Below are 13633 nucleotides of genomic sequence, written 5' to 3'. Positions count from 1 at the left end.
ATCAGTAGCTTCATGAAGAATGCAAAAAGATAGTGGGGAGGGAGGGAAGGAAAGCTGAATTCACCCTGATGGTGAGGAAGGTAACAGGTTATAGGAATAAGAAAAGTCTCACATCCTAAATAAACATTGACCTAGGACAATGGATGTCCTTGCTTGTGACTATAAGATAAAAATGGTTTACTTCTATTTCTACACTTGTTTCAGAAACAATATATAGTTGGACTGATTTTGACTAAGATCACAAAGATACATCTTATCTTATTATCAATTATTCTTAGATCTTAACCATAACACCTTATTTGGTTAATTATTATTTTTTAAGATTTTATTTATTTATTCATGAAAGACAGAGAGAGAGAGAGAGAGAGAGAGAGAGAGAGAGAGGCAAAGACACAGGCAGAGGGAGAAGCAGGCTCCATGCAGGGAACCCAATGTGGGACTCGATCCCGGGTCTCCAGGATCACACCCTAGGCCAAAGGCAGCGCTAAGCCGCTGAGAAACCCGGGCTGCCCTGGTTAATTATTATTTTGCAATTTTAACTCCAAGTCAGGTTTAGTTTAATAAATTAGTGATTATTCATTTATGATAAATCCAATTGAAGTATTAACCAATATGATTTGCTACAGGGTCACTGAACATTAAAATTAAATGCCTCTAGCTATTTGAATATAATTTCAACTAAAACTGAATTATTTTACATCTGATTTTCTGCCAAGTAAAATTTGGGAAAATGTTGTTGGATACTTATATAAATACAGCAGACAAGGGCTAATTTACACATCGTTAGGAATCCATCTTTCCATATAAGTGTCTAATTTGGATTTTTTTTTTTTTTTTTTTGTAATTTGGAATTTGAATGTAATTCATTCATTTGGTAAAATAATTATTTTGAAAAAAAATAGACAATATTAAAAATCTGTGTGTACTGTTATTAAGAGTCTTCCATGAGATTTCACAAGCAATGTGAATAGAATTCTTTCATATGTATACATTACAAACCTGTGTAACTCCAACTCTCACTTCACGATTAACAGACCCTCCGACTTTTAACATCTCTCCACCACTCTTTAAAAAACCTGACCCTCCACGTAGAAATCCTGTGGCCATGAGTTCTAAGACTTCATCAAATGTTGCTCGCTTCACATTCTGGCGCATTACTTTCAGGAAGAAAAGTAAATTCATAAGCGATATATTTTACTATTTTGAATAACATTTTTTAAACATTTTCTAATAAATCTGGCTTAAAATTCAAGTAATCACTTTTAAGGATTCTTAAACTACTACAAGATAGGGTCCTTTTGTTTTCTTATAGTCTTTAAGTTTATAATCTACTTGAAAAATAAATTCAATTTTGAAGCAAAAAATGCTACGAAAAATGGAAAGAGCTAGACATTAAAAGCAATTAATTAAAATCTATGCCAAAAATAGTTAAATAATGTTAACCTTGATATATGTAACACAGCAAGACAAAACACATCCACAGCAGAAAATGCTAATTGATCACAGTCTTCATTCCCAACTGAAGTAGACTCAAAGAAACTTTGTCAAGTCCATGCTTTCTATACAATGGTTAGCAGTCAATTAAAATGTCACTGGACTGCAGCTGAATTGCCATCCCTTGTACAGAGCTTCATATTTTAAGAAGCCCTTTAACATACAGCTGCAAACATAATCCTCACAAAAAGTCTACAGGAAAAGTATAAAAGTATACTTTTATGATTAAGTATATAAGACTTTGGAATTTGGCTGCCTGGGTTTGAATTTCAGCTCTGATGCTTACAGAACACTTAAAAGAACACAAATTACATAATTTCTATAAGCCTCAATTTCCTTGTTTAATAAAGTATGAATAGTACTTATGATTCACAGGGGTTTTATGAGGATTAAATAAAACAATTCAGTTACATGCTTAATTCAGTGCCTGGCACATAGCACTTAATAAATGTTACCTGTCATCATCATCATCTAGTTGCACAAACTGAAATAATTATCTTTAAAGATAAAGAGACTAAAGCTCAAAGGGTTTCATAGCTAATTAACATAAGAGCTAGGACTTGAATCTGTAACATCTGATTCTTCTTCTACTACACAGAGGTGGAGTAGGGATGGGGACAGTACCATACGTGGCTGGACTCCCTCAGGGTCTACTCACAACTCTCACTGAGGCATCTCTATGGAACTGTAAGGCACAGCAGAAGTCACATGACAAATGCCTCTGATTGTTCTTACAGTAATGATCAAAAAAAAAAAAAAAGAATACTGTACTATAAAATGGTTCTACTCATCAGAGATTAAAAGTAGGGAAGCATAAAAAAGTGACAGATTCCAGTCCCTTGAAGATTATACAAAACCATTTCATAAATCTTACTTGCATATATATCCAGTATACTTGATATTTATTATCTTGTACATTATAACAATAAAAAAAAAATGCCTTGTCTATATGAAGATAAATGACATTTGGATAGTTCTATTCCCTGAAAAAGTAGACAAAGACACTTAACAATTTAAATCTTTCAAGTGATTTGCCTATAAGAAATAACTCATTTAGACAGATTTCATATACCTTCAAATATCTGTAATAATCTAAATCAGGGGTTGGCAAATGATACCTGTTGCTTGTTTTGGCATCAATGCTGTAGCCATGACTGTTCCTAAGAGTTTAGACACTGCCACTCGAACCCCATAATTTGAGTTTTCCAAAGCCTTAAAGCAGAGAGTGGCAATATTTTCTAATTCAGCAGTCCACATGAACACAGCTTCATTCTGTAGTTCTAGTAGACACTGGAATTTAATTTGAAGAAAAAAATAAATTACATTTTAGAACTTACATTTCCAGAGAAATAGTAACAAGAAATCAGATTTACTCTCTCTCCTGAAGTAACCAAAAGATTAAAATATACGGAACAACAGTTTTCAAGACACTGGACATGAGGCAATGAAGGACAGTGATCTTTAAGAGGTGGAAAACAAAGTTAACCCTATCAATTGTCCCAGCTTACTGCCTCAAGAGAGTTTTCAGTACTTAGGAAAAGACATTTAACAGTAAACTCCTATATTGGAAAGTAGAAAGGTCTCAAATCAATAAGCTCAGTTTCCACCTTAAGAAACTAGATGACAAAAAAGAAGAAAAAAGAAAGAAACTAGATGACTCAGAGAAAATTTAGCACAAAGTAAGCAGGGAAAAAAAGAAAATAATAAAGATAACAGCTGATATAGAAAACTGAAAAGAAGAGAAATAAAACCCAAAGCTCCTTCTTTGAGATGACCAATAAATTTAATAAATCTCTAGCCAGGCAGATGAAGGAAAGAGAGAAGACACGAATTATCAAAATTAAGAATGAGAGAGATCACATCATTGTGGATTCGATATATATTAACAGAACAAACAGACTATCAGAAAGAGCTTCACGCCAATAAATTTGACAACTTAAATGAAATAGAAAACTCACTAAAGAACAAATAACCTAAATAACCCAGTATTGATTTTTCAAATTGAATTTTTAGAAGTGTCTGGGTGGCTCAGTTGATTAAGCATGCATCTTTTGGTTTCAGCTCAGGTCATGATCTCAGGGTTGTAGGATGAAGCCCTACCTTGGGCTCCAGGCTCAGTGGGGAGTTTGCCTGAGATTCTCTCCCTCTGACCCTCTCCAACGTGCTCACTAGCATGTGCGCACACCCACTCACGCTCTCTCTCTTAAATGGATAAATAAATCTTAAAATTGAATTTGTATGGAAAACTAAACAAGATCAACGGACTGTGTCAATGTCAACACTATTACACTAGTTGTAATATTATATTATACTTTTGTAAGATATTACCATTGGGAGGAACTGGGTAAAAGTGTATAAAGACATCTCTGTATTATTTCTTATAATTTCATGTAAATCTACAATTATCTTAAAATAAGAAGTTTAACTAGAAAACAGCAACAACAAAAATTGCACAAGAAATCAAATATAAAACAAAAGGCATTTGACAAAATCCAACAACCATTCCTGATAAAACCTCTTAGCAGCTAGAAATATAAGGGTGCTTCCTCAACTTGATAAAAGTCATCTAGAGAGACCAACATTTAACACTAAATGGCAAAGGACTGAACGTTTTCTCCTTAAGGATCTGGAATAAGACAAGGATATTTGCTCTCATGTTTTTAATTCAACATTGTATTAAAGGATTTAGCCAGAGCAAAAGATATCCATACTGGAAAAAAAGTAAAACTGTCTTTATTCTTAGACAACATGATTGTCTATGTAGAACATCTAATAGAATCTATTAAAAGAGTCTTATATAATAAGAATTGGTAAATTGAACTTTGGCAAATTCCAAAACTTCTCTTCTTTCCCTTAGAAAGACACTATTTAGAGATGAAAAGATAGAACATAGCTGAGAAAAAGTATCTGCAAATAATGTATCTGATAAAGAAATATATTTTTATTTTATTTTTTTAGAAATATATTTTTAAAAATCCTATTAAGTTCTATCAAAGCTCAAAATAAGAAAACAACTCAAAACAGGTATAAGATTTGAATAGATTCTTCATCAAAGAAGATATGGATGGCAATAAGCACATGAAAATATGCTCATCATTAGTCATTAGGGAAATATAAACTAGAGCTGCAATGAGACGTGGGTACATATCTATTGGAATGGCCAAAATGAGTAAGACTGACAATATCAAATGTTGGTGAAGATGTGGAGGAATTCGAAATCTCATATGTTGCTGGTGGAAATGTAAAATGGTACAAGTATTTTGGAAAACAGTTTGGCAATTTTTAAAGAAGTTAAACATAAGTCTATCATACAATCTAGTTATTCCACTCCTAGGTATCTACCCAAGTAGAATAATGTGCATGTCCACACAAAAACTTGTATACAGATGTTCATAGCTTTTTCGGTAATAGCCTAAACTGGAAGCAATTCAAATGTCCTTAACAGGTGAAGGAATAAACTAATCGTGGTACAACTACACAACTTTTTTTCAGCAATGAAAAGAAATAAACTAGTGACACATGTAATGATATGAATGAATCTTAAGATAATTATGCTGAGTAAAAGGAACCAGACCAAAAAAAAAAAAAAAAGAGAGAGAGAGAGAGAGTACATCCCACAGGATTCCATTTGTATGTAATTCCACAAATTGAAACTAATCCATGGGAACAAAAAGTATGCAATCACATTTTAAAACTTTAAAAGAAAAAAAAGGGACCCCTGAGTGGCGCAGCGGTTTGGTGCCTGCCTTTGGCCCAGGGCGCGATCCTGGAGACCCAGGATCAAATCCCACGTCCGGCTCCCGGTGCATGGAGCCTGCTTCTCCCTCTGCCTGTGTCTCTGCCTCTCTCTCTCCCTGTGTGTGACTATCATAAATAAATAAAAATTAAAAAAAAATGTCGCTCTAAGCAGCAGCACGAGAAGGAATAGCATATATTAGCTAAGTACTGACCTTGGCAACTGCACATCGAACAGCCATTGACCTGTCAGTCAAGAGAGACCTGGCATTCTTGTAAATATCACGATGTGAGGAAGCTGCTGCACCGCCCAGTCCATTCAGAACCTTCTGTAGACTCATTAAGATTTCACTTCGCCCTTGAGACTAGACATGAAATATATCAAAACTATGCTGTAAAACAAATTCCATGTTTAAACAAGAACACACCAAGACACAAAAAGTTTCCTGGGTTTTGTGGTCTCATAGTCTTACCTTTACAGGGTAAACAGTAAGTAATAAAAAATAAAAGTATCCTAGAAAGCACCTGAGAGGTAAGAGTAATTATTAACTTCTATTAAATAATATCTTGCTGAGAAATCAAGTTACAACAAGAAAACAGATTCTAATGTTTCCACAACATGAAGCACAACTTAATGAGAATGTGAAAACAATTTCAAAGACTTCAATATCGTATCTCAAGGGTCCAAATTTTCAGAATGTGAACAGTTAAGAGAGAAGTAGTTAAAAAGTAATACAAACCATCTAAAAGAAGACCCATCCAAGACATTTAAAAAACCTGTTACAGAGATATACTAAGCCTTCATCTTTTTATAACTCCCCAAACTCATTTTCATACTCTCACAGTGCTTGGTTCTTATATCTTAGAGTGTACTTATTCAAATACAGATGTCTTCCACTAGACTGTAAGCTTTGAAGAGGTCAGAGACCATGTCTTGTTCATCTTTGTATGCTTCCTATCTGACAGTATGTCCTTAATCATTGTTTAATAAATGAATTGACAAGTAGTTCCCAGAAGAGCTGTTGTCCAAGAAATCTTTAGCTTTCCAAGACAAAGGAATTAGATTGTAAAAGTGCAGGGCTTGGTTAGTTTTAGTTAACACCAAACTGACATGACAAAATAGAACTATTTTTACTCAATATTAGCTGCTGTGAATTGAATAGCATCCCCCAAGAAGATTAATTCAAGTCTTAAGCCCCACTGCCTGTGACCATGACTTTATTTGGAAATAAGGATTTTGGGATGAAATTAAATAAAGACAAGGTCCCACTGGATCCAGGTGAGCCCTAATCCAATCACTTGTATCCTGCTAAGAAGAATTTGGATGCAAAACACAGATGCAGAGGAAGAACACCATGTGACAATAGAGGCAGAAATTAGAAGTGCATCTACAAATCAAGGAACACCAAGGATTGCCAGCAACCACTAGAAGTTAAGAAAGCAAGAAGTAAGAAACTTCCCTAGAGTTTTCAGGAGGATGGCCCTGCCAACACCCTGATTTTGGATTTGTGCTTCTAGAATTATAAGACAACGAATTTCTGTTGTTTGAAGTCACTGTGGTCATTTACTACCCTAGGCAAACCTAGGAAACTAATATATTAGCTATGGCACAAAAATAAAACAGCAATGCAAAAATTTCCATATGCTAAATAAAAAATAATAGGCAAACCTATTTTTTGCCAAGGAAAAGCATTCTTTCTCTTCCCACTGAAATATAACATACATTAAAGAAGGAGCAAGTGATATTTTTTTTGCAAGTAATAATATTAAATTACCTTCTTGCTCAGCAGTACGAGTACCACAGGGACAGAAAAAAAGGCAAACATATATTTTTAACTGGCATCTAACTCCTGCCACAAGCAAAACATTTAAACAATTATTTGTTGTAACACTTACCTCTGCACTTTTCAGAGATTTCAAAAGATTATTCACTGTCTCTGGAAATGCACTTCCTAACATTCTCCCCATTTTTTCATAAAATGCTCCAACACAAGCCACTGCAGCCCTGTAAGAAGTGATGTCTTCAATGTTCAGGTTAATAATACAATGTCGGGATCCCTGGGTGGCGCAGCGGTTTAGTGCCTGCCTTTGGCCCAGGGCGCGATCCTGGAGACCCTGGATCGAATCCCACGTCAGGCTCCCGGTGCATGGAGCCTGCTTCTCCCTCTGCCTGTGTCTCTGCCTCTCTCTCTCTCTCTCTCTGTGACTATCATAAATAATAAAATTAAAAAAAATAATAATACAATGTCATGGTATCTTTCTGGTTTTCAGAACTCAATTTGTATTTGTGCAGGACACTTTTGGCTACAAATCCTTAATTTTTGCCTTTCAAAAACATCTTGTTTATTGATTTTTTTTTTTAAAAAAAAAAGATTTTTATTTATTTATTTATTCATGACAGAAAGAGACAGAGACACAGACACAGGCAGAGGGAGAAGCAGGCTTCATGCAGGGAGCCTGACGTGGGACTCGATCCCGAGTCTCCAGGATCACACCCAGGGCTGAAGGTGGCGCTAAACCGCTGGGCCACAGGGGCTGTCCTATCGATTCTTTATAATCACAACAAATACCATAGTTAACCAAATTGTATTTTTTTAGGAATATAAGAGAATAAATATATATTCATATGATAAATCATACCCCTCCTTTGGAAAGAAACTCAAGTTTTCCTTTCATGAAGACTTCCCAAATTATGTCAATCTGCAAGGATTCCTTCTCTTCTCTCATTATATATAACACTTAATGGTAACCACTCATTTTGATAAAATTATGTTATTTACCTGTGCTTTGACTTGATCATTTAAATGTATTTTGGGGCACCTGGCTGACTCAGTCAGTAGAACATGTTACATTTGATTTCAAGGTTGTGAGTTCAAGCCCCACATTGGGCGCGGAGCCTACTTAAAAAATAAATATAAATAAATAAATAGAAATGTGTCTATCTTATCTTGCCAATGGAAATGTAAAATCTGGAAACAGGGAATCTTACACATTTTTTTTTTTATTGCTCAGAGTTCCTTCCTTTTAATATACAAATAACAGTAAACAGTTACTTGTAAAATTTAATCTAAATGGCTTTCATGGAACATTTGGCTATACAGAGAAGAAATGTAACAAAAGCCTATCTCTTTAGGACAGAGGAAATCACTCCATCATCAGTTGTATGAATAGTAAGTAAATGATTAGCTGTGAGTTTAGTTTGGAGGCAGGAGTATGGGATAGAAGTGAAGAGTGTAATCTTTGAAGTCTGGCAGATCTGTGACTACATCCTAGAACCCGTCACCTAATAATAGCTGTCCTGAGCGAGTTATTCTGAGGCAGAGACATTATTACTATCATATATGTAATAAATAGTAGAATCAGGGAGCCTATCTTCACCTGGTTGACTCTAAATCCTATGCTTCTTTCAATATTCTAGGCTGATGACTAAACTAAAAAGGACTGAGGTCACGTCAGAATATTTAGGGAATTCCTAAACGGAACCCATGAATCCACTGGGAAATACCTATGAATAATAAGAAATATATAATAAATTCTATTTAAGCAGAACTAGAAAGTGATATGTGGATTTGCTAAGTGGTGGAGATCTAAACTACCAATATATTAACACAGCTTCAAATTCCAAAATTAACTGGAAAGCACTAGTGCTCTCTCATTTCTTCTAAAACTTTTGAGATCTACATCTATCCCAAACAACACAAAATCTAAGCACAACATACCTATGTAGTTGAAAATAGACCTAAAAAATCAGTGTCCAGGTTCAGAATAATCTTCCTGTTTCCTCTGTAAACTATTACACTGGCCCAGGCCCCTTGCATGGTGTTCTAGAGATGTATCCTTGGCCATTCTCTGTTCCCAAACAGTAACTCTTTCTAGGTAACTTTATCCCTACCAAAGGGTTCCTAATCTCCACTCTCCTTGCCAAAACTACATTCTCAACTCAGATCTCTGAAATCCAGACCATGACTTCAAACTACCCACCATACACTCTCCCTTGGATGTTCCCTCCTGTCCTGCAAATCAGCACACCCAGAAGTGAACTTCTCATCTTCCCCCTCACGACTCATTCCCTTATCTATTTTGCATCTTTCTGTAAAGCACTATAAAGTATAAAGAATCTACTTTTGTTTCCAATGAGAAGTTTCCTTTGCCTAGAAAAATAGGTTGGCAAACTACAGCCTACAAGCCAAATCTGGCCTATCATCCAGCCTGCCACCTGTTTTTGTAAATAAAGTTTCATTGGAACACAGCTATTCTATTTATGCACAGTCTGTAGCAGAGGTGAGTAGTTGTGACAGAGATGTATAGTCCACAAAGCCAAAAATAGTTACTATCGGGCTCTTTTTCATAAAGTTTGCCAATCCCTGGTCTATCACATCCATCTTCCCATCTTAACCACTTGTTTGCCTGACCTCCAAGTGCTCTTCCCTGTTGTTGATCTTTGGCTGATACTTCTTTGAGAGCCCTTCCTTGGCACTGAGCTCCCCTTATAACACAAGTGAGCTTATTTAGATGTTACTTTCCCCTTGACCACTCTCCTCTTGTACCACATCTGCTGATTTTCTTATCTGACCCTTTCGTAGGACATGCCCTATAGCCATTATTATCCTTAAGACTTGCTCTAAAATGTATGGGCCAGGATCTGGGTAAGGCCCTGATCTAAAGGTCAGCAAACTTGCAGGCAACATGGCCTCAATATCAGCTACTCAATTCTTGCCACTATCACATGACAGCAGCTACCACCTGAATGAAGGGCATTTCTGTATTTCAATTAAGCTTTATTCACAAAATAGGCAGCAGTCTATAGGCTAGTTTGCCCATTCCTGTCTCAATCGCATCACCTAGAAATTCTTTTCTTTTATCCCAACCAAGAATATTTTCTCCATCCAAATTTACCAAAAGACCTCCATGCAAACTGCTGACACCATACCAATGCTCTGTCGTTTGCTAAAAAAGTCCCAGTGACAATGAAACATATATTGAGAAAGAACCCCTTCTCTAGACCTGCTCAGAGCTTTCATTGTCAAGCACCTTGCCTCAGGTTCTACTGACCTGGGGGTCTTTATAATCAGTATCTCCTTATTAAGTTACTGTAAAAAAAAAAAAAAAAAAGGCAAAGTAAGTACTTACAATTTTGTTGGTAAGTAGGCTGCAGTGTCATCTTTATTTCTGATAATGTCATTACATTTATCAAGTGTTTGAAAGACAGTAAAAGTATCCCCAATGCTATAAAGAGCTGCAAGATTTTTAGCTAACAATTTTCGTGTAGGTGGTCCAGGTGAACTACTTATTAATCCAGTTAATTGTTCAACAAGTTTTTTCTGTTTTTCCTTTACATCAGTCTGTTACAAAAAATAAAGAACATTATCAGTTTTTCTTACATGTGCCTTTGTCACCTTTTAATCAAAATTTTAAAACACTTAAAAAATTAAAATCTACATTAGGCATTAAACCATAAATGAAAATTTTCAGATAAGGAAAAATTTGGTAAGAAATGAACCATTCCTTTCCAGACTAAATATTATCCTTCCTTCCCCTTCAATGCCAAAAAGTTAGCTAACAATAAATGTGACTACTCTAGATCCAAAAAGTTTCCACACCAACTTACTAAGAAACCAACAGTCAAAGGATGTAAAATAATGGGTATATGGACAACTGATGTCTTAGAACCTAGCAAGGCTGCCTTGTAAAAGCAAAGTCAGTAGTTTGTAAGTAATATAGGTCAGTGAAGAAAACTGAAAGAAGCTCTAAGAGCCAAAGACAGAACAAAAAAAAAAAAAATTCAGATATACTCGTAATCAATACCAAGAGTTCATTCAAGAAATGCTTATTGTGCCCTTATTACATGCTATGCACTATTATATGCACTGTGGTGAAACAGTGAACACAACCAAGTCTCTGTCCTCGTGAGTGTATATTCTAGTGGGGGAAAGACAGTTTACCAAATAAATGAAGAGTGTGAGCTCCTCCTATTTTGTACAGATTAGTAAGAAAAGCCCTCTGAAAAGAAGTGAAGGGGTGAGCTATGCAGATATCTGAGATAAATACATTTCAGGCAACGCGAACAAGGGCAAAGGTGGAAGTTTGCTTAGTTGAGGAGAGCAAGAGGCCAGTTTGGCTGCAGCAGAGTCAGAGTGAGGAAGCAGTGGGAGAGGAAGTCACAAGGGTAGAAGGGACCAGACTGTATAGCATCCATTACATACCATTGTAAGAATTTTCTACTTCATTCTGAGTAGGAATTTGAAGCACAACAGGGACATTATCAGAGTGTTTTAATAGGCACATTCTGAATATTGAGCAAAGAACACTCTACAAGGTACATGGTTGGAAGCATGCTGAGCACTTAGGAAGCTGCTGTAATAATCCAGATGAGAAATGAGGGTGGGAACAATGGCACTGATGACAAATAATTGAATTCTGGACATATTTGGTGTATAGAACCAACAGGATTTGCTGATGAATGTGATGTGAAGTTTGAGAAAAAGAGAGAAGTCAAGAATGACTCTAAGGTTTATGACCTGAGCAACTAGAAGGAAAAAATGTTCATTTCTCGAGAAGATGAGCACTAGGCAAAGGACATGTTTGGGATGGGGAAATCAAGAATTTGGCTTTGAATATGTTAATTTTGAGATGCTGTTTAAGAGAGAAAGAGGTAATTGGATATCTGGGAGTCATAATCTTATAGATGGTAGTAAAAATCATGAGATTATGGTATCATTAAAGGAACAGATACTTGTATATACTCATAATGTTCAATTTCACAACAAAATTAAAAATATAGTAAGTTTCAAGGTAGAGATCAACTATGTCAAAAGCTGCTGATGGTCAACTGAGACAGAATACTGATCACTGGTTGGAAGAATTTGAGATCACTGATGACTAGACAAGAACCATTCCAGTGGAATGGAGGCAACAAATATTGTTAGAAAGGGCTTAAGAGAAAAATAGAAACTTTGAGCTCAGAATCGTAAATGAATCTATACATTAACTTTGTCTCTCCAGAAATACTACTAAAACTATATTAAAGAGCAACACCAAAAAAAAAGCACAAATCTACAAGAGCAAAGAAAACAGGAAAAACAATCAACAGAAAAAATGTAGAAGCCAAGTATCCCAATAGGGAAAGCTGAGAAGACACCCAACTTACAACACAGAATCCCATAAAGCTCATGTTTGTTTAGTCGTTGTTGTTTGAAGCTGTAGGTGCTTTCAGAGGAGGGAGTGAAGTTGTGCCTAGGACTGGAGGAAATGGTTGAGAGTCTAGAAGCTGTAAGGCTCTCATACCGTTCTCCATTCTGGACTTAGGGAGCTCAAGCACAGCTGTGGGCTGGGAAAACTGCACTGAACAGGGGGATTAAATGAAAGTTTACATACTGGATGTTGAAGTCTCTAGCCTTCTCCCCCCAGCTCCTAGAATCGAGGCAGCTGGTAATACACCCTAGGACACTAGAGTAGAAATGTCTCTTCCAAGGAATGAGTAGCTAAGAGAAACCTATGATACCAACATCAGGGGATCCTCAAACAACAGGACTATCCTACAGTGAAATACAGTTAATGAACTTCCCTGCCCAGAGAACTTATAACTCATTCCCAAATTTAAGCAGCCAGCAAAATATGATCAGGTATGTGAGGAACCTGCCTAATTTTAAAAGCAGGTAATAAAACATACACACAATGAAAAGCAACCAGAATAAAACAGACTACGTAAGAAGAAGAAAATAGAAAAAAAAAACCTATTATAACTCCTCAGAGACATAAGTGAAGATATTCATATTGCTAGACAGCACTGAGGGACCACCTGAAGTTGGAGATAAATGTATTTAAAATGATGGCAGTCACATAACCATATTTTTCTCCAGTCACATTCAGCTGTCCACATAGAGACATGAAGTAGGCAAAAAGCTAGGTTCAAACAAGATTCAGGTTTTGCCACAAAATGGACAAAGGACAGATAAAAATTCCTATTCCAGTGTTACATTCTCAAATTCCACAAGTGACCCACAACCTTTCCAAAACATAATACTTGTTTCTTCACAAATCATGAACATACAATATTCTTCATCATGTAAACCCAGCTGGAAAAAAAACAAAAACAAAAAAAACACCATACCTTGTTGGCAGCAACCAAGACTTTATCAAGAAATCTCAACCATTCAAAGATAAAAACCGGTCTCTTTGCTTCAGTGATTTGAGCCAAAGCTTCTTCATTTAGCAATAAACTGTGGGCTAGCTCCATTGCTGAAGTTTAAAAGTCACACCTTAACAAATTAAAACATACTTGTAAGGATTTTTTGAAGGGCAAGCCTAACGAATGTAACCAGTAAGAAATGAAACGTATGGCTTTACTTGTCACCTCATTTGGGGGAAATTTTCACAATTTCCTTGAGGCAAAGCCGATGAATCT

The 13633-nt window shown here is 35.9% G+C and overlaps 1 protein-coding gene across 5 annotated transcripts in view; it reads right to left on the bottom strand.

Annotated features, from left to right (window-relative positions):
* The window catches only part of HEATR5B (HEAT repeat containing 5B), a 98800-nt gene that overhangs the window by 84196 nt on the left and 971 nt on the right, over positions 1-13633 (bottom strand). For all 5 annotated transcript variants that reach the window (XM_026018993.2, XM_072767296.1, XM_026018994.2 and 2 more), the window contains exons 2-7: positions 13340-13487; positions 10360-10571; positions 7126-7234; positions 5445-5594; positions 2613-2784; positions 1000-1157 (exon numbers count right to left, since the gene is read on the bottom strand). In XM_026018993.2, the coding sequence (XP_025874778.1) occupies positions 1000-1157; positions 2613-2784; positions 5445-5594; positions 7126-7234; positions 10360-10571; positions 13340-13465 (927 nt within the window). In that variant the 5' untranslated portion in view covers positions 13466-13487. The remainder of the gene's footprint in view (positions 1-999; positions 1158-2612; positions 2785-5444; positions 5595-7125; positions 7235-10359; positions 10572-13339; positions 13488-13633) is intronic.

Source organism: Vulpes vulpes, chromosome 8 (genome assembly GCF_048418805.1).
Source record: "Vulpes vulpes isolate BD-2025 chromosome 8, VulVul3, whole genome shotgun sequence".
NCBI lineage: Eukaryota > Metazoa > Chordata > Mammalia > Carnivora > Canidae > Vulpes > Vulpes vulpes.
This window is presented reverse-complemented; position numbering and strand designations above follow the sequence as displayed.